This window comes from Hemiscyllium ocellatum, chromosome 23 (assembly GCF_020745735.1).
Source record: "Hemiscyllium ocellatum isolate sHemOce1 chromosome 23, sHemOce1.pat.X.cur, whole genome shotgun sequence".
Classification (NCBI taxonomy): Eukaryota; Metazoa; Chordata; class Chondrichthyes; order Orectolobiformes; family Hemiscylliidae; genus Hemiscyllium; species Hemiscyllium ocellatum.
In genome coordinates this window covers 40,886,415-40,908,877 of record NC_083423.1, presented here as the reverse complement: position 1 = coordinate 40,908,877, position 22,463 = coordinate 40,886,415, and the positions used below count along the sequence as shown (strand labels likewise).

The 22,463-nt window shown below is 39.9% G+C and overlaps 1 protein-coding gene across 6 annotated transcripts in view; it reads right to left on the bottom strand.

Annotated features, from left to right (window-relative positions):
• Positions 1 to 22,463, bottom strand: part of LOC132826759 (mucin-2-like) — a 150,260-nt gene that overhangs the window by 78,064 nt on the left and 49,733 nt on the right. For 5 of the 6 annotated variants that reach the window (XM_060842933.1, XM_060842936.1, XM_060842939.1 and 2 more), the window contains exons 31-35: positions 14,221 to 14,280; positions 12,907 to 12,966; positions 4,712 to 4,771; positions 2,092 to 2,151; positions 157 to 516 (exon numbers count right to left, since the gene is read on the bottom strand). In XM_060842933.1, the coding sequence (XP_060698916.1) occupies positions 157 to 516; positions 2,092 to 2,151; positions 4,712 to 4,771; positions 12,907 to 12,966; positions 14,221 to 14,280 (600 nt within the window). The remainder of the gene's footprint in view (positions 1 to 156; positions 517 to 2,091; positions 2,152 to 4,711; positions 4,772 to 12,906; positions 12,967 to 14,220; positions 14,281 to 22,463) is intronic. The other variant, XM_060842934.1, reaches the window with a different exon arrangement.

Here is a 22,463-nt window from a genome sequence, read left to right as displayed (position 1 = left end):
AAAAAAATGTACTTGTTTTAATTTACTACAAAAGCTTCAAAAGACAGGAGCTGATAGCCCTCTTCACTTGTTCTCAAAACCCAAAGTCGAACTTAAGGGTTCTCACTATTTTTGCAGTAAAAATATCTTTTACTTGTCTATAACTGTCATATTTACCTGGAATGATGGTTGTAGAGGTGGTTTCTGGAAGACTTGTTGTTGTCGATTCTGTTGTTACCTGTGGCTCACAGCAAACTCGAATTTGATAGTCATAGCAAGACTTTCTTTCTCCCAAACCACTTTCATTGAATGTACAGACAAGTCCTGTGTCTATGTCACAGGTCACATTGTCTATTGATTGACTCACTGGCCACTCGGGGAAATCAACAAATTGGCACTGAATTTTATTAATTGTATCAGACAAGGAAGGACACAGTTCATCGTGTGTTAAATCCAATAATTCCACGTCCTCTGGGTTGATATCAGAAGGTATATTGTCATTAATCCAAGAGGACCATTCACCATTACATTCCTCCTCTGTAAAATGAAAAAGGCAAGATTTAATTAATTTGCCCAGAATCAACTCAGTTAAGAAGTAACCTAAAAAAGAAAATTACAAGAGCATTTCTTTTCGTTGAGTATGATGCTATATCACAGTTTCACCAAATCATTTCACTATGGTTGAGCAATTGTTGTTTGCTCAATACAATATTTGTCTATCAGACTGATCTAGGATCAGATTACAAAGCTCATTACAAAGTAATCCATAAGTTTATGTCAATTTTTCACATACATTGCTTTTCCAATAAATGCTCTACAAAGATATACTGGACATAGAAACATAGCTTGTAGCAATATGATGATCAATTCACCATTGCTGGGTCAAACTCCTGAAAAGCTCTTGCTGTTACAGCCCTGTGAGTACCTACACCACATGGACTACAGCCATTTAAGAAGATAGTCCAGAGCACCTTCTTGAGGGCAATTAGGGATGGGCAATAAAAGCAGGCCTACCCAGTGACACCCACAACCAGTTAATGAGAAACAAAAAGACATTCAATTTCAAAAGATTGCACCTTCACTTATGTTTAGAATGAGAATCGAGGGAGGTAAATTTGGATACAAAGGTGCAAAGAAAACATTTCAAACTATTACACGGCATCCTGAGGCTTAACAGAATCAAATCTTAACACTTGCATTCCCTTTGCATGAAACAATTGCAAAATTGAAATTATTCTCTCCTACATCATTCTGCTTAGTAAAATTATTTCAGTCTAAAGAGAACACATTATTTAATAACTCATAACTCATTGTAATATTTCTATGATATCAACATTGCTGAAATGATCATATGGATTTGATGGAGTTGCTGTCAGTGTTATAAATATTGTAGATGCTGCAGAAACTCAGCAGGTCTGGCAGCATCTGGTGAGATAGAAACACAGTTAATATTTCATGACTGATATGACTGTTATTCAGATCTGTAGTTTGCACTAGCTTGTGGCATATGAGACAGACGCAAACCAAACTGACTAAGAATGGTTCTGAAGATAGTCGAGCAACAATCTCAGCAATTATACAGTGGGACCACCTTGTGTGCAATCCTGCACAGGACCAGAGGACAGAGAATAAGCAGAAGATCCTCATATTCAACTAATTCAGATACTTGGCAATGCTGCTATTCCTGTTCATGAATTAAAGAAGTTAGATTACTGGCCATGTCAATGCTTCATGACGATTGCAGACGGCAGATTGTTTTATAATCTGAAGGCCCCTATTCAAGTCTGGAATAGGTAAATGCATAATAGATTTTCCATAATGTAACAATTCCATGCAGACTTGAGAATCTTTGTCACATTCTCATTACTCAACCACATGCTGCAAAGAATATCAAGATAGAATATTCAACAATGTGAGTCCAAGAGCAACCTGTTGTTTCTCAGCTTCATTCCACTATTGGGAGGAATTCAATGCCCTCCCCCACAATGGGTTCAGTGGTGGAGGCCAATATTTCATATCTTGTTATTGTGTCTATTACAGGCCACAAATTTAAAGAAATAATACACTTATTGAGCACAACTCAATTCGCAGTATAAAACCATTGTCCCTTACCTGGTATGTAGCTGGTGGTAGATGTCCTTGTAGTTGGTGTCTCTGATGGCGTTGTTGTTTCTATGGATCAGAGAAAACATTTCAACCTGTTACACTGCACCCTCACATTTAGCAGATTCATATTGAAAAATTGTCTTTCCTTTTGCATGTAGCCACGTGATACAATTTCAAAACAGAAATTATTCTCTTGTAACTCAGTCTATCAATAAAATTATTTCAGTCCAGAGAGACTACACTATTTAATAACTCATACTTCATTGTAACATTGCTACAGTATCATGTTACTGGAATGATCATGTGGATTTGATGGAGTTTCTGTAAATGTTATAAATATTGTAGATGCTGCAGAAACTCAGCAGGTCTGGCAGCATCTGGTGAGAAAGAAACACAGTTAATATTTCAAGGCTGATAATGACTGTTATTCAGATCTGTAGTTTGCAATAGCCTGTGGCACATTCTCACATGAGAGAGATGCAAACCGAACTGATAAAGAATGGTACTGAAAACAGTCAAGCAACAATCTCAGCAATTGGGAGCACTTAGATTAGATTAGATCACTTACAGTGTGGAAACAGGCCCTTCGGCCCAACAAGTCCACACCGACCCGCCGAAGCACAACCCACCCATACCCCTACATTTACCCCTTACCTAACACTACGGGCAATTTAGCATGGCCAATTCACCTGACCCGCACATCTTTGGACTGTGGAAGGAAACCGGAGCTCCCGGAGGAAATCCACGGAGACACAGGGAGAATGTGCAAACTCCACACAGTCTGTCGCCTGAGTCGGGAATTGAACCCGGGTCTCAGGCGCTGTGATGCAACAGTGCTAACTGTGCCACCGTGCCGCCCGCGGTGTGTAATCCTGTACAGAACAGAGGACAGAGAGTGAGCTGGAGATCCTCATGTTCAACATATTCAAATACTTGGCGATGCTGCTCAAGAGATATTTAAAGAGATTAGTTTGCTGGCCATGTCAACATAATTGTTTTCACGATGATTGCAGACAGTAGACTGCTTCTTAATAAGAATACCAGTATGGAAGTCTGGAATACGTAAATGCATAATAGCTCCTCATTAGTTTGACAATTCCATACAGACATGAGAATCGTAGTCATGTTCTCATTACTCAATGTCGCTATATGGTGCAATGAGTATCAAGACAGCAGAATGTTAAATACATGAGTCCATGAGTAACCCGTTGGTTCTCAGTCTCATTCCACTCATTGGGAGGAATCCAGCACCCTCCTCTCTCTGATGGATTCAGTGGTGCTGGGGCAATTAATTGTGCTGCACAATAGTGGGTGATGACCTCACTTCTTGCCACCACACCAATTAGGTCCATGTCACAAGGACTCCTGTTCAGTTGTCAATTTGGGCCTCTGAACTGATTAATCCCCAGGACCTGATGTTCTACATACCACGATGGAGAAGTAAATGCTATAGAGATAATCAATGCATTGGTGATTATCTTCCAAAACCCATTGGTTTTTGAATGATTCCTGCAGATCTGAAGATAGCAAATATCACCACACTATTTCAGAAAAGAGTCTAAGACAAAACGTAGAAGTATAACCCTGTTAAGCCTTATATTAGTACTAGGGAAAATGCTGGAAACTGTTGTAAAGAATGGGATAAATAGAAACCTGGTTGATAATAATCCAATTGGGCATTGTCAGAAGAGACTTATGAATTGGAAATTATGTTTAACAAGCCTGTTGGTATTTCTGAACATTTCACAAACAAAATTGATAAAGGACAGCCTGTCGACATCATATATTCAGATCTTTGAAAGATTTTTGATAAAGCCCCCTGAAGGACTTGGTAAATTTATTCAAGTTTGTGGAGTAGAAGGTAATGTATGAGCTTCATTTTAAAATTGGCTAACAAATGAAAAGCAGAGAGTAGGAATATGTAGATCATTCTCACGATGGCAGGCTGTGTGTAGCTGCTTGCTAGAATCTATTCTAAGCATGGGATATATAGAAGCCTGGGTGATAATGATCTGATTGGGCATTTTCAGCACAGATTTGTGAATTGTAAATCATGATTGACAAACTTAAATGCTTCAGTCATAAATAAAAACGAAGAGGTTGTGGAGGTTATTGCTCATTACAAAGTAATTGCTGAATTTATGTCTATTTTTCACATATATTTCTTTCCCATTAAATTATTTACAAAGATGTATGATGAACGGGACACCAAATCATATCTTAACTATATGATCGTCAATTCACTATTGCTGGGTCAAAATCCTGGAATTCTCTCTCAGTTACTTCACTGTATATGTACCTACACCACATGGACTGCAACCATTTAAAATGATAGCTCAGCAGCACTTTCTTGAGGGCACTTGGGGTGGGCAATAAATGCTGATCTAACCAGGGATATACACAGCCAACGAGAAACCAAAAGGAATACAATTTCTAAAGCATTGCCTGAATATTGCATCTTAATGAGATGCAAATATGTTTAGAATATCATATAAGAAAGTTAAATTTGGATCTAAAAATGAAATCGATGTCTTATCATTTAGTTGATACCAGACCACCTCGAGTTAGAAAATAATACTCTTGTTGAGAACAACTTGGTCCTCAGTATAAAATTACTATCCCTTACCAGGTATGTAGCTGGTGGTAGATTTTGTTGTAGTCAGTCTCTCTGATGGTGTTGTTGTTTCTATGGTGCAGAGAAAACATTTCAATCGGTTACACAGCACCCTGGGAGGTTCAACAGCATCAAATCTAAGAAATTTCTTTGTTTCTGTCCAATTGGCATAATATTTGCAAAAGTAAATTGTTTGCTTCTCACTCAGCTCAATAATATTTTCTTTGTTGGTTTTCAATCTCCACAGGCAACTTCTAACATTGGACAGGCTACTTACTCAACTGATTATGGATGCTTCTGAAGGTACTCAGGTAATTACTGCCCAGCTTACCAATGCTGCTGTTATTAAGCCACTGGTGAGCAGGAGCTTTTGATCCAAGAAGAAAGACAATCTACTCCACCAGCAGTACCTAAGGGTTCCCGGTTGGTGTTCATTTGATGGTACACAGCACGTTATGAACCTTCTTGACATCAGGAATGGCTAGGAGCTAATTGAAGGTCAATTCTAACCTTAACTACTGTATTATTTGTCAATGTATTAATCCTAGTGGAGGTAGAATTTTCATTTAAACAGCATTAGTCCTAATTGCATTTGTACTTAAAGATTAATTCCCTGCATGTAACTATCATATTTGCCTGGAATAGTGGTGGTAGAGATGGCAGACTTGTTGCTGTACACTCTGTCATTGTGTGTGGTTCACAGCAAACTCGAATTTGATAGTCGTAGCAAAACCTTCTTCCTCCCAAACCACTTTCATTGAACGTACAGACAAGTCCTGTATCTATGTCACAGGTCACATTGTCTATTGATTGACTCACTGGCCACTCGGGGAAATCAACAAATTGGCACTGAATTTTATTAATTGTATCAGAAGAGTAGGGACACAATTCATTGCATAATGGATCTAATATTTCAAAGTCCCCTGGGCTGATCCCAGAAGGTGTGTTGTCATTAAACCAAGGGGACCAGTTACCATTACATTTCTCCTCTGTAAAATAAGGAGATTAGACTTAATGATTCTATTCCATAATCAATTCACTTAACAAGAAAGACAAAGAAATTTGTTTCTATTTTTTTACAATCCTTGAGATGTTTCCTCACAATTTCTCTAAAATATTGCATTACCTTAGAGCCAAAAATAAAAATTCTGCACAATATTTGACTGCTTGATGGACCTTGATGACCAGTTATATCTGTATGATTCAGTCACAGAGAGTAGCAGCATGCCTTCCACAAGTTGTTTGATATGACTTTACAACCTTGGTGTTACCTATGTGTAATAAATATAACTGATCCCTGAAAGTGCATTACTTAATGAGATTATATTATTTATTAGGTTAAACCATACCCATTTCAATTGAGGCCTAGCTTGTTGTGGTGGTCTATGAGGGATATGGGTGTGGATGGTAATGCTCTCAGCAAAATCATCCATTAATCCATGCCAACTTTCAATTTCCATTCTGTTCCCATTAACGGAAAACTAGGAACACAATTTCCCATATTTGGGAAATTTGTCATAAAGGTTGCAACTTAAAATGAGAAGAGAAGCAAACAAGTTTTAAGCATCAGGGAGTGCGCAAATTGTCTGGGTTTGTTGTACCAAGAGGCATTCATACCCCTTAGGGTGCTGTGTTCTGATTTGCTCAGTGTCCAGGGACAGGTGAGTGTGACAGTAAGTGAGACAGCACATGGGTCCTCGTGGGTCAGATTCTCAGTCTTTGTCCAACAGCTTTGAAATTCTTTCAGCTTGTATCATTGTGAGAAGGGTCTGCAGCGGGATTGACATAACTGACCAGTACAGCATGGTGCAGGAGGTCTTGTGAATGATAATAAGAAAAGAGTACGTAGTGGTAGAATTGAACCATCCAGTCAGAGGGATTGATACCATTCTGTATAGAAAACAGCATGAATTCAGCACTATATTGACTTCCCAATGCCAGGGTTAGAATTCCTGTCAACATGCTCCATGTCTGGAGCAATGATAAAAGCAAGACATAAGGGAAGATTCTGCATAGTCAGTGGGAGGAATGAGGCATCTAATTAAGAAGCAGAATATCAATGGTCATAATCCCAAGATTATTACCTGAGCCACATGAAAATTGGCAAAGGGCAAAAATATAAATGAAAGCGATAAATGCATTGCTCAAAAATTGGCCTTGAAGAAGTGAGTTCCAGTTCGTGGGTCATTGGTATCAGTGCTGGGGAAAGTGGGGACAGTATTTTTTTTAGATTAGATTCTCTACAGTGCGGAAACAGACCCTTCGGCCCAACAAGTCCACACCAACCCTCTGAACAGTAACCCACCCACACCAATTTCCCTCTGACTAATGCGCTTATGGATTATTGTCAATTTAGCATGGTCAATTCACCTGCATATCTTTGGACTGTGGGAGGAAACCGGAGCACCTGGAGGAAACCCATGCAGACACAGGGATAATGTGCAAACTCCACACAGACACAGTTGCCTGAGGCTGGAGTCAAACCTGCGACCCTGGTGCAGTGAGGCAGTAGTGCTAACCACTGAACCACCGTGCCACCCATGGTATTATTGGGTCTGTTTCCACCTGAACCACAGAGAGACCAATATTCTTGAGCTATCTAACTGGGAAGAAGAGAGGATTGTAAACAACATAGTGAGAGTAGGGGATCCAATATGGCAAGGTACAGTAAATCAAAGAGTAGAGACCGTTAGAAGAGAAACATATAAATGCAGGAAATGGTAAATAGACCATGACAAGAAGGGACAGACACTGCGAGCTCAGAGTAAGTCAACAGTTAAGGCTAAAGGTTATAATGAAATTCAAAAGTGAAACTAAGGACTGTGCACATGAATGCACATGCATTTAAAACTAAGCAGATGAACTGAGCGCACAAACAGAAATAAACAAGTTTGACCTGAAACCATAACAGAGACAGAGCTGCAAGATGATTTTGGTTGCTTCCAGAATACTGAAAGCTTCAGGACATTAAGGAAGAAAAGGAAGCTAGGAAATGCTGTAAGAATGACTCTGTTACTAAATAATAGTATTTGCACAATAGAAAGGTATCATCTAAGTTCATAAAAAATGTTGAAATGATTTGGGCACAGATAAGAAAAAAGCAATAAGTCATTTGCGGGAGCGTTGTATAGGAACCTAACACCCACGTTGGGTGCGTTACGTACTAATGAGAAAATGATTAGTCAGACAGAGTCCAGGTAAATGATTTTTTAATCAGAGATTTATTCCGTATGCATACCACAAAACCAAAACACTGATTTCTTGCTCTTCATTGTCACCCCATTATCCCTTAATTAACATATAACCATTACCTGTGCTCTCAATCCATTCTGTCGCATATATACTTGCCAGAACCTACTACTGGAGATAACAATAGGATGTAACATAAAGGGAGATATAATGGCAGCTTGTCTGAAAGATATGGTGTTGATCAAGGGGGATTTTAATCATGATATAGACCAGAAGATCCAGGTCAGCAAAAGTAGCCCAGATGAAGAATTCATAAAATGCTTTCAGAATAGTTTCTTAGAATAGCGTGTTCTGAACACAACCAGATGAGGCTACAGTAGACCTGGTACTGTGCAATGACATTAATTAGTGCTCTCATAAAGAGAGACTGCCCTTATGTAACAGCTATCAAGGTCAGTTGGTGGGCGGCACGGTGGCACAGTGGTTAGCACTGCTGCCTCACAGCGCCTGTAGACCCGGGTTCAATTCCCGACTCAGGCGACTGACTGTGTGGAGTTTGCACGTTCTCCCCGTGTCTGCGTGGGTTTCCTCCGGGTGCTCCGGTTTCCTCCCACAGTCACAAAGATGTGCGGGTCAGGTGAATTGGCCATGCTAAATTGCCCGTAGTGTTAGGTAAGGGGTAAATGTAGGGGTATGGGTGGGTTTCGCTTCGGCGGGTCGGTGTGGACTTGTTGGGCCGAAGGGCCTGTTTCCACACTGTAAGTCTAATCTAGTCAGTCTGAGGAAGAGAAGAATGGGTCCAATGCTAACTTAAAAGCATAAATAAAAGCAAAGTGATTATGAAAGCAGAGTTAGTTGGAGTGAATGAGCAAATTTGGTTGCAGGATAGCTCAGTATAAATGCAATAGCTGACATTTAAGGAGATATTTCATAATTCATAAAATAAGGAGGGATATACAGGCATCAGGGGCAGTCCAGAAAAGGTTCACATTGAGTTCGGATATAGAGGGTTAACTTCGTTACAAGGAGAGGTTGAGTAGGCTATACCTGTACTCTTTGGGAGTACAATGTAGAAAAATGAGAGGCGACCTTATTGAAATATTCAAGATTCTTAAGGGATTTGACACGGAAGAAGTGGAGAGGTTATTTCACTCAGCAGGAGAGTCCCGGACCAGAGCGCATAATCTCAGAATGAGGAGTCACCCATAAAACGGGAGAGATTATGAGAAATTCCTTTAGTCAGAGGGTAGTGAATCTACGGCATTCTTTACCACAGAAGGCTGTATGTAAAGGCTGCGTCATTAAGTCTGAGTTAGACAGATCTTTGATCTGTAAGAGAATCAAGGCATATAGGGAAAAGGACAAAAATGGAGTTTAGGCTTATCAGGTGAGCCAATGATCTTATTAAATAGCAGAGCAGACTTGATGGGCAGAATGGCCTACTTCTTACGGTCTTACACAATCTAACAAGGAAAACTCCAAAAGATAAACCATCTGTGGAGAACTAAAAAGGTCTAACATGGCATCGACCATAAAGAAAATGTATAACGTAGCACAAAGACAAGTGGTAGGTTAGAAGATTGGACAAAACATTAAAAAGTATAGAAAATTAATAAGCAGGCAAAATTTAGAGTATAAAACATACAGAATACAAGTAACATCTCAGAAGTATTGCAAAATCAGGAGACAAAGAGGGACAAATTCAGATGCATTACAATCATTGGAGAAGTGATACTGAGTAAATTGTTGGAGCTGCAGGTTATTAAATGTTTGGGTTCTGGTACACCTCGTACTAGGCTCTTAAAAGAAGTAGCTAGTGAACTAGTTAATTAATTGGTTTTAATTTTTCAAAACACTCTGGATTTAGCAAAATTAAGAAAAAGAGAGGGTAGCTAGGGAAAGTGTAGTTCCACTCAAGGGTAAAGGAGAAATTTATGGTTGTGACAAATAAGTGGGTGAGGTCCTTTGTTAGTAATTTGCAGTATTATTCACCAAGGAGAGAGACATGGATGATGGTAAGATTAGGGAAGGGGTATGTTGATATTCTAGGGCATGTCGATAATAAGGAGGAGGTGGTGTTGGGTATCTTTAAAAATGCTAAGATAGATAAATTCCCAGGTACGTAATGGGATCTATCCCAGGTTACTGAGGGAGGCAAGGAAGGAAATTGCTGGGGCCTGGACAGAGATCTTTATATCTTCTTTAGACGCAGGTGAAGTCCCAGAAGACTAGAGAATAGCCAATATTGTTCCTTTATTTAAAAAGAGCAGATGGGACAAACCAGGAAATTTTAGACATTGAGCCTTACATCAGTGGTAGGAAAATTATTGGAAAAGACTTTTAGAGACAGGATTTACTTGCATTTGAAAAGAATGGAAGTATTAAGGATAATTAGCATGGCATTATGCGGGAAGGTCTTGTCTCACAAATTTGATTGAGTTTATTAAGGAAGTGGCGAAGATAGTTGATGAGTGTGGGATAGTAATGTTGTTTACATGGACTTTACTAAAGCATTTGACAAGGTCCCCCATCAAGGCTTGCTCATCAAAGACAGAGGTAGTTGTGGAGAGGTGTTTCTCTGACTGGAGGTCTGTGGTCAGCAGTGTTCCACAATGATCAGTGCTGAGACCCTTGTTGCTTGTGATACATATAACTGACTTGGATGGAAATGTCGGTGGCCTGATTCGTAAGTTTGCACATGTTGTTGGAGTTGTGGATAGTGAGAAAGGTTGTCAAAGGGATACATCAGAATATAGATTGGTTGGAAAGTAGGGCAGGGAAATGGCAGATGGAATTTAATCTGGACAAGATTAAAGTGATACATTTTGGGGTGTCAAATGCAAGAGGGAAGTATACAGAAAATGACAGGAGCATTGATATATAGATGGATCTCAAGGTGCAAGTCCATGGGTCGCAGAAAGTGTCAATACAAGTGGATAAGGTAGTAAAGAAGGCATCAGGGAGGGCAATGAGTACAAAAGTTGGTAGGTCATGTTGCAACTGTATAAAGCTTTAGTTAGGCTACATTTGGAGTATTGTGTGCAGTTCTGGTTGCCACACTATTGAAAGGATATGAAAGCATTGGAGAAGATATGTAAGAGATTTACCAGGATGTTGTCTGGATTGGAGTGTATTAACTATAAGGAGACGTCAGACAAACTTGGTCAGAAGTTGAGGGCCAACCTATAAGATGTATATAAAACATGAGAGGCAAGGATCAAGTGGATAGTCAGAGTCTTTTTCCCAGGGTAATAATGTTAAATTATAGCGGGCTGAGCTTTAAAGGTGACAAAGGGAAATTTTATAGTTGCTAGACAACGGTTTTACGTAGAGGGTAGTGAGTGGGTGGACTGCACTGCTATAAGATCTGACACAAGCAGATATGATAGCAATGTTCAAGAGGCGGTTAGACAAACAGATGACCCGGCAGGGAATACAGCAATTCGGACCATGTGTAGGCAGGTGGGATTTTAGAAGGTCCTTTTCCTGTGCTTTATTATGTTCTTTTGGAAGATAGCAAATGCAACTCCTTTGTTCAAAAGAGCAGAAGTCAGAAAGCAGGAAACTGCTGGATATTGTTTCAATATCTGTTAACGGGGATATGTTAGGAGCTGTTATTAAACAAAACATTGTAGCAGAACTTTTAGATAAGATCAAAGTAATCAGGCAGAATTAAAATGATGTTTTTAAAAGGGGAAATCACCTTCAACTGATCTATTGAGTTCTGTAGGGGAAATATCTTCAGAAAGAGGAACTGGTGGATGTAATGCACTTAAAACTCCTGAAGGGTTTTGATAAAATGCCACGTCAGAGATTAATGCTGAAAATGAAGATCATAGTTTTGGGAGTAGCATATTGACATCGTTATAAGATTAGAAGAAAGTGAAGATCAGAGATCTGCTGGAGATCAGAGTCAAGAGTGTGGAAAAGCACAGCCTGTCAGGCAGTATCCGAGCAGCAGGAGAATCGATATTTCGAGCATAATCTCTTCATCAGGAATCAGGAATGGTTATAAGATTATCTGGCGAAGAGGAAGCAGAGAATAGACAAGTGCTAGTCTTTATTCAGGTTGACAGAATGTATTGAGTGGTATGTCACAGGAATCAGTGCTGGGACCTCAAAATGACTTGGATGAAGGGACAAAGATGCAGTTGCCAAAATTTCTTGATAAACACAAAGATGGATAGGAAAGTGATTTATGAAGCGGATATAAGGGAGTGACAAAACTATATTAAAACTGAATGGGAAAGATCTAGAAAATGGAGGATCATGTGTGAAAATATGAAATTATACATTTAGCAGAAAGAATAAGCAGCATATTACCTTCATAGTGAGAAATTACAGAGCTCTGAGATGCAAAGGGATCTAGGTTTCATTGTGCATGAATGTAGGGACAGCAAGTAATTCAGACAGCTAATAAAAATGTCATCATTTATTGCATTGAGATTGAATAGAAAAGGAGGGAATAAGCTTTAATATACCAGCAATACCATATTTACAGTTCTGTGTACAGGAGCAATCATCTTATTTAATCAAATATAAATAGATAGGCTGGAATCTTTTGCCATTTTGAAGAATGAGATGCAACTTGATTGAAATGATAAGATCTTGAGGGGTTGTGACAGGGGATGAATCTTTTTGAAGGAGAATTTAAAATTACGGGTCTTGCTTAACAATAAAGGAATTTAAAACAAAGACAAGTTTTTTTTATCTCATACAGGGCTGTGAGTCTTTGAAATTCACTTTTTGAGGAAGTGGTGGAAGCAGAGTTCTTGAATAAGGCAAAGGTAATTCTTAACATACAAATGGGTGAAAAGTTGTCAGGAGTTGAGGGGGGTGGGGAATATGGATTTGAGGTTACAATCAGAACAGCCATCCTATTGTGAAGTAACCGAGCAAGACGAGGGACAGAATAGCCTATTGCTGTTCCTTATTTGTAAGTTCATTTAGCAATGGAGTTCAAAGACAACATCTTTATTCAGAAACTTGATCCTCAGTATAAAAACACTGTTCCTTACCAGGTATGTAGCCGGTGGTAGATGTCATTGTCGTCGGTCTTTCGGATGGTGGTGTTGTTTCTATGCAGCAGAGAAAACATTTCAACCGGTTACACTACACACTGAGGCTAAACAGAGTCAAATCTTAAAAACTTTTTTCCTTTGCATGTAGCCAACCCTAACAATTGTAAATTTGAAATTGTTCTCTTCTGTTGTAGTCTGCTCAATAAAATTATTTTAGCTAACCACAACTAATCAATAACCCTTATTCTCAATATAACATACCATCTGTACGTGAGTTGCTGGAAATGTTAGTCTGCATTAGCCAGTGGCACATCCTCACATTAGACAGGTGTGTACTGGAGTGATAAATAACGGTCCTGAAGATACACATGCAGAGTACAATTATGTGTTACCCCCAGCCCCCACCTTCCCCCCTCCCCAACCCACCCAACACCTACCATATGCTTCAAAGCTGAAAATGTATCATTTAGTAAGAATATATTATAATACACCATTCTCATTTGGAGCTTTATATGCCAGGGGCATATATAAGGTGTAGTGACTCGAATGAGGGCCAGGTGGATCTCATAGAATACAACCTGTTGTTAACCTGGAGCCAATCAGAGAGCCTGGCTGACAGATAAAAACAGGAGTCTCTTTGATTTAATTCCTGCCCTCCCCTTCACTGTTTGATCACACAGCATTGCTCTTTGAGAAGGGCACTACTTGACACTGGGGGGTTTCCTTAAAAGAAAAAAAACAGGAGTCTCAGAGATTCTCCTCATTCTAAGGATTGGCTCTTAGCTAGCTGGTCAGAGTCCATGTACTGGGCACATGTAAAGAAAGGGTGACAGGATGCCAGCCTCTGTGGAGTTATTTCATCAGGAATGTTCTTTTAACCATTCATGGAATGTTTACGTTAATGGCTAAACCAACATTTATTTCCGATCCCTAATTCCCAAAGTGCAATTAAGAGTCATCCACATTGCTGTTAGTCTGGAATCACCAGGTGAGAACAGCAAATGTTCTTCTCTAAAATGTGTTAATGGTCATGGAATTTGATGCATGTTGATAAACAATTTATCAACAGGTATCAGATTCCTGACTTGCATTCTGTTCTGCCAAATGTCATGACAGAAACACAATTTCCATAAGTTAGTAAATAGTAAAGGCATACACATTTTTAAAGTTAAAAATTAGAAAGGAAACTTGACAATAAAAGTGTGGAGTGTTGTCTAATGAATGTTGCCTATTGAATGAGGAACCACATGCTAAATAACAATTCACTTGTGGAAACGGGATAATGGAAAATATAAAAGCCCTATAACTTACCTAGTATGTAGCTGGTGGTAGATTTGGTTGTAGATGGTATCACAGGTAGCTGTGTTGTTTCTATAAAAGAGGAAAATATTCCATGAGAAAGTTCACCTATCTGAAAGATACACTGTGGTTTCAATCCACCTGGTGTTTCCTGAAATGCGAAGCATCACCAGAATTTCCTGTTCTACTGAAGACTTCTCAACACATGCAGCCCACTCAAAAAAGATTTGCAAATCTGAAATCTATTCACTTTTATCATTGACTTTCACTAAACTATGCTCGATGTCTCTTACATTCAGGTAATTAACTCCTGAAAAAGACTTCCTGGAATTGTCAGGTAGATTGGGGTGTCAGTTCTGTAATATTACTTCCAAGTGTCTAGTGGAATCAATAGTCAGAGCCACATTGACCTGATTTGCCCAGATAATTTGTGTTTTGAAATTGCTCAGGCAAACACATTGGAAAGAAATGTGATGATCATGGATGTAAGATCCATGCGCTTTTCTCTTTGTGTTCCAGCCTCCAAATAGACATCATCTATCTGCATGGCCAAGGTAGTGGAGACTGTCAGTGTACCAACTCTCTATGCCAACGCTGTCCTCTCCTCTGGCCTTGTAAGTGTCAAGTGAAGCTTTCCCCATTAATAATGCTATTTTTGAACTTCCAGCAGAAGCCATTTCATGGCTTGATTTATGAACCTTTTGCTACTCTCAGAGTTGAGAGCAGTGTACCATTTGAGTGATTTTTGATCCCCTGGATTTGCTTTAACCAAGGAACATAGAATGAGTTACTATGAATCTCTGATTACTATTAATTTCTGAAAAAAAAAGTATTTTTATTAAATTTGGCATGAAATGTTGGAATTGCTGGTCAGCGTCTATTGCCCACTACTATTGCCCCTTGTTTTGAGTGGCACGGGAGGGCCATTTCAGAGGGCAGTTAAGAATTAATCGCAACTGAGAGTCTGGAGTCACATGTCAGCCAGCCGAGGGTAGGACAGCAGATGTCCTCTCCACTACTGAGCCAGAAGGGGATTTTACAACAATTAACAATGGGTACCTGCTCATCACTAGACTAGCCTTTTTTTTTGGAAATCACATTTCAGAACCTGTTCTGGTGGGAATCAAACTCATTTCCCTCGAACATTAAGCAGGAGTTGTGCATTACCATTCTCACTCTACTCCCACCCCCACCTTGTGCTTTAAAATACATCAAAAAATACTATTGACTTTTGACAAAAGTCAGCTGGGTGACATGAGATGTAAAATATAGTGATAAATTATGAATAGCAGCCTCAGAGGTCTGAATCTTGTCATATTTCAGCCACATGACAATTTCATAAAGTTTCATGGAGGGTTTCTGTCTAATTGCCCCACTGATATTTCCAGCCATATTGTCTCAAACACATCTCAGTAACTACCTTCCTAGTCCCTATTGGCAGCTAAGGAAAACGCTGTCCTTTAGCTTTTACTCATTTGTGTGTGTGTCACTGGCTGGATGAGCATTTACTGTTCATCTCAATAGCCAAAAGCACAGTTTAGAGTCAACCTGGAGTCACATATAAGTCAGATCATGAGGGAAGATTTCCTTCCCTCAACAACATTAGTGAACCAGGTAGGTTTTTCCTGACAATCAGCAATGGTTTTGTGGTCATCGCTGAACTTTTATTTCCAGATTATTATTAATTCAAATTACACCATCTGCCAGGGTAGGATTTGAACACAGGCCCCCAGAACATTAGCCGGGTCTCTGGATTAATAACCCAGTAATAATACCACTAGGCCATTTGTTACCCATTCCATCTTGATGACAGTAGAGGCCAGCCACTCCCAGCCTGCCCTTGGGTCATTATGGTATCAACTATCCAGAGGAATGCCCAGCAATGGGGTAAGATGATCAATGAGCTTCTCCACTCCACCAAGGAAAGAGCTACCACCTTCTAAATGCTTCTTCTCCATCACTCTCTCTCTACTATTGCGCACACTTCCCTCCAACATTTATGCTTTTTCACTATCAATATAGCATGTGGCATCATTCATTCCTCAATCACAATCACACACCCCTAGACCAGACACCACCAAATGTGCATGCTCTCTACATCCCTACACATTTCCTCGAACTAACAGCAGTGTTACACACTTTCATTTCACTCAATCCCTACCTTTCTGTCATTCCCAGGAGAAAACAGCCCAAAAATAGGACAGTAAGAGTCAAGACATGTGGTGTGTTGCCCAACATTTTGCTCCTCAGCCCTGTGGAAAGACGACCTTGACTGCGCTAAGTGGCAGACTGACCATGTTCAAGCCTCTGGACCAATAGCAACAGTAAGACATGACATTGTTTCCCTTCCCTTGATGTGACAGAGGAGTGCTGACAGCAATGGACAAGCTTTCCAGCTCTTTTTCCTGAGCTTAATGACAAGGCAAGATAAAAGCAATATGAGCCTGGTAACTCTGGTTAAGGAGGCAAAGTGTGAAAAGGCAAGGGAAAGGTGAGGCGAAGCAGGATGTTGTCAACATCCAGGTGGGAGCCAAGATGAGTGAGCAGCAAGAGAGCAAGTTAACTCGCCGGAGGTGCAGCTTGGTCCAGTCTGTGAGCTGGGTGCCTGTCCCAGTGTGCAAAGTATTCTTGAACTGGCACTTCAATATTAGTTACTGATGCCCCTTAGTGCAGCTCCAAAGTACAGAAACGTCCTCTAGCTAGATTAGAAAAGAGGTGGAAAGACAAGTACTGAGTTTAACACGCGAGTTGTCCAGAGGGATATAAAGAGATTGAGTGGATGGGTAAAACAAATGGAATATAATGTATGTGGAAATGCAAGGCCATTCACTTTTCAGGAAGAATAGAGGAGCTGAATATAATTTAGTAGAGAAAAACTACAGAAAGCTGCTGTTTGGAGACATTTGGGATCGTCATGTATGAATCACAGAAAACTAGCATTGAAGTTCACAGAGAATAGAGAAGACCAATGAACCATTGGCCTTCATTTCAAAGAGAATGAGGTACAAAAAGAGAAAAGTCTTGCTAAAACTATGCAAGGCACTTGTCAGACCACACCCAGAATATTATGACAAGTTTTGGTCATTAGGTAAGCAAAGATAGACTGGCATTGAAGGCAGTCCAGAGAAGGTTCATTTGGGTGGATTCCAGGTATGGAGAGACTATCTTATAAGGAGATTTTGCATATGCGGTCTGTACACATTGAAGCTTAGAATAATGAGAGGTGACCTTATTGAAACAAACAAATTCTTTGAAGGCTTAACAGTGTAGATGCAGAGAGGGTGTTTCCTGTTGTGGGAGACACTAGGAGTACAAGACATAATCTCAGAATAAAGGGTCACACATTGAAGACAGAGATGAGAAGGAATTCCTTCTTTCACAAGATAGTGAACCTGTGGAATTCTTTACCACCGTAAATTTTCAAGATTGCATTGTTAAAGAGTATTCAAGGCTCAGATTGACAGATTTTTAAGTCAGCAAGGGTTCAAATGTTCCAGGGATTAGGCAACAAAGTGGAGTTATTAGATTAGCTATGACCTCACTGAATGGTGGAGCAGACTTGATGGACTGAATGGCCTACATCTGTTCCTATGGTTTATGGTATGATGGAAAAGGGCCATGAGGGGATTGGGAGGCTGTCAACAGTCAGATACCAGCATCCATAAATGTGGATACATGCAGCTGGATTCCTGAAATGTGTCCTCAGAAGTTGTTACTGGATATCCGAAATGGCAGCCCAAAGGAGCAAACAGTGAGCTGAAGTTACCATGTACCTGCTTTGACTTTCAGGTCAGGAACTCTCAGATTCCAGTTTCCTCAAGATGTGGTAGGAAAGGACAGGAAGTTGTATATTAATGAGATGAGATTTGCAGTTAATGAGGTTGACAACAAACAATAATCTGTTAATGGGCAACTCACTGCTCCCTAGTGAGAAACATGATTCAACACCCAGAACAACAACATCATCACCAGGTTGGAAAAGGCCTTGCTGGTTTTCTCACTCATGTTTCCCAGATTTCTCAGTATGATCCAGGTCATTCAGGCCCCTATAGTATTCCTCCCAGATTAAAAATTCAAATTTGAGAAACAATATTGTTCTGAGCACAATGATCCTCAATATATTTAGCTGATGGATCCTGATATGGTCACATTATTGTTAACATATTCATTAATGGTAGGAGTGCTTTAACCTGGTAGTATATTTGATTAAGAAAAATCTTTCTTATCTATCCAATTTATAGGTGACGGCACTACGATGTCACTTTTGTAAAAGATGATGATGTATTTCCTTTTGCTATATTTTTTCTCTCAGTTAAGCATATTTTTCTCCAATGTGATAAAAGCATATTCATTTCAAAAGTTTCAACTACTTATCAGTATTATTGATTGCCACATATAGCTTAATCTCTTTAATATAACCTTGGTAAGCATGTTCTCCTCAAGATAAATAGCTGGCAATTTGTAATTACCGGAGGTTGTAGGCAGGCCAGTCGTGAGGGATGCTGTAGAAGGCTCGCAGCAAGCACGAATTCTGATGTAAGAACATTGGTTGGCATCCAGTAAATCATCATCATTGTCGGAAGGAATAGGTCCCACATCATCTTCATAGGTTTTATTGACTTCTGATTCACTGAGTGGCTCAGGATTTACGATGCATTGACACTCAATATTACCAATCTTATAAAATGTGGAAGGACACAGTTCATTGCGTACATAGTCAATTGATGCAGAATCATTTGGGTCTATATTTATTATTATGTAGTCATCCGACCAAGAAGACCAAATGCCATTGCAAGGCAATTCTGCAGCAGAAAGAATTTACTTTTTAATCCAGTTTTAAGTTTGATATTTATCAGGAAGTACACACAAGGATACAGCACTTCAAGGCTTGTGCTTCTAGACAAATTGCAAACGAATGTATTTTGTTTGTATAGTAGCCAGCTCGCAGCACAGTAGTCCCCCCATATCCATGAGGGATACATTCCAAGACCTACCACAGAAGCCCAAAACCGCGGATAGGTGCGAACCCATTTATTTCATTGGGAAACGTACCTCCCCAGCAGCCTCCTGGTCCCTGGTTTTGGAACGTTTCCTATAATATGTTCGGATTGTGGTAAACCGCGGGTAATTAAAACCGCGGAAACCGGACCCGTGGATACGGAGGTCACCCTGTACTCTCCCATTAGTCATACACAGAATAACAATTGTCACAGCATGAGATTACATCAAAGATTTTGTAAGGTAATAATACTTTTCTGCTCATATGCAAGCAACAAGATTGTCCAATCTTCGTCAGAGAAAAAAAAAGAACAAGAAAGATAAGACTTGCATTTACAACAGCACATTTAGGACCACAAGGCATCCCAAAGTGCTTTACAGACAATTAAGTACATTTTTTTCAAAATGTAGTCACAATCATAATCCAGAAAATATAATCATCAATTTACAAACAGCAGGGTCCACAAACCACAATGTAATAACAAGCAGATGACATGACAGGCCTACACAAAGGGAAAGAGGATCCTGATGGGGAAAAAGCTTTTTGACAAACAACGGAACAAATGTGACAACCGCTCAAATCTGACAGTCATACATAAAGTCATTATGAAGAGGGATGGAGATGGCCCCTTCAACACTCCATCAGACCATCCCCCTAATTGTACTATTGCTTAAAGAATGTGCACTTTTGCTTCATGTCACAGCCTACTCTTACTATTTCTGAACATGACAGATCTGTCTTTCATGGTTGGATCAAATGCCCTTGTAGCAGGTTACAGTGTTCTCCATTTGCTCACAGATTACCTAAGAAGGCAGCTCCTTGTTTTTAATGCCAAACTGATGGACCGTGGCCTACAAAACTGTTGGCATCATTTAGGGTGCGCTGACCGATAATTTTAGTTTGGATTTAATTTATAACTGTCAGGGGCTAAGAGAAGATTGCCCAAACCAATTGTTATATTGACTCATGCAGAACCAGTCATGGAAGTAAGAAATAAATCTAGTACAGGCTGTAAGCCAATGTTGTAAAAAGAACAATTCTGCCAAATTGTTTTTCAAGTATTTTGAAAGTCAGTATACACACTGAGTAGCAATAATCTGGAATCTAGTACTTGAAAATATCATGAAAGCATATTTGATTGAAGTTTCCAAAGGAAATTAGATAAATTCTTGAAGTAAAATGAACAGTGGAGATATGGAAATACAGCAGGTCACTGGGAATAACTGATCAGCTCATTCAGAAAGCTAACACAAATATGATTCTCTAGATTTTCAGGATTGAATGGGAGCTAAATGTTATCCATCCTGCCTCACAGTTCTTCAGCCCATCACAACCTCCAGGCCATTTTTATGATATAAGATTGGAAGCCAAAAAGTCTACCCAGCTGCATACACTGTATAGCCGATATGCAAAATGAGATTTTTTTTTAATCTTTGAGGAAATGTAGGTCTTGCAGGCCAGTGTTTATTACCCATCTCCAATTCCCTTGAACTAAACGGCTTACCAGTCCAGGTCAGAGGGCACTTTAGAATCAATCACACTGCTGGAGATCTGAAGTCACATGCAAGTCTGCAAATCTCTTGCCCTGAAAGGAAACTAATACACTCTGATGGGTTTTGAATGACTTTGAATTGATATAAACTAGATTGGCAGGAGGGTGTGAACGGTGCAATGGATCAGATGGTGGAGAAGGTAGTGAACAGCTAGATATAGCATGCAAAGAGTCTGTGAGGAGGGTTAGGCACGTGATAGAGCAAAGGTGCATCACAATGATGGTTTGAAGTGTATCTATTTTAATGCAAGAAGTATCAGGAATAAGGGTGATGAACTTAGAGCATGGATCAGCACTTGGAAATATGATGTTATGGCCATTAGAGAGGGGCAGGAATGGCTGTTGGATATTCCAGGCTTTAGATGTTTCAGATGGAATGGAGTGAGGGTAAAAGAGGTGGAGGAGTGGCGTTCTTAATCAGGGATAGCATCACACCTGCAGAAAGGGATGTCATCAAGGAGGATTTGTCTACAGAGGAGTCAGTGTAGGTGGAAGGCAGAAACAGGAAAAGAGCAATCATTTTATTGAGACTTTTCTACAGAGTCCTCCCATTAGCAACAGACATGGAGAAGCAGATTGGGCAGCAGATTTTGGAAAGGTGCAGAACAGGATATTGTCATGGGTGACTTTTACATCCTTAATATCGATTGGGACCTCCTTAGTTCAAATAGTTTGAATAGAGCAGATTTTGTCAGGTATGTCCAGGAAGGGCTCCTGACTCAATATGTAGATAGGCCAACTAGAAGGGAGGCCATATTGGATACGGTGTTTGGAAAGGAACCATGCCAGGTGTCAGATCTCCCAGTGGGACACCACTTCGGCGATAGTGATCACAACTTCCTGACCTTTACTATAGTCATGGACAGGGATTGGAGCATTCTTTATGGGAAAGCATTTTATTGTGGGAGGGGGAATTACAATGCTATTAAACAGGAACTGGGGTGCTTTAATTGGGAACAGATGTTCTCAGGGAAATACATATCGGAAATGTGGAGGTTAATAAAGAAACAGTTGCTGCAAGTACTGGACAGGTTTGTCCCACTGAGGCAAGGAAGAGATGGTCAGGTGAAGGAACCTTGTGTGATAAGGGATGTGGAACATCTAGTCAAGAGGAAGAAGGAAGCTTACTTAAGGTTGAGAAGCCAAGGATCAGACAGGGGTCTAGAGGGTTACAAGGTAGCAAGGAAGGAACTGAAGAATAGGCATAGAAAAGCAAGAAGGAGGCATGAGAAAGCTTTAGTGGACAGTATTAAGTAAAATTCTGAAGCATTCTACATTCTTCTGTGGAACAAATGGATGGCCAAAGTGAGGGTTGGGCTGATCAGGGATAATGGAGGGAACTTGCAACTAGAATGAAAGGAGGTGGGGGAAGGTCCTTAATGAATACTTTACACTAGTATATGCTACTGAAAGGGACTTTGACGTTTCTGAAGACAGCATGAAACAGACTGATATCTGTTGATGTTAAGAAAGAGGATATGCTGAAAACTTTGAAAAACATAGGGATAGATAAATCCCCTGGGCCAGATGGGATATACCAATGGTAACTACAGGAAGTGAGGGAAGAGGTTACTGCACATTTTGCGATAATCTTTATGCCCTCACTGTCCACTGGAGTAGTGCCAGATGATTAGAGGGTGGCAAATGTTATTCCCTTGTTGAAGAAAGGGAATGGGGATAATCCTGGGAATTACAGAGCAGTCA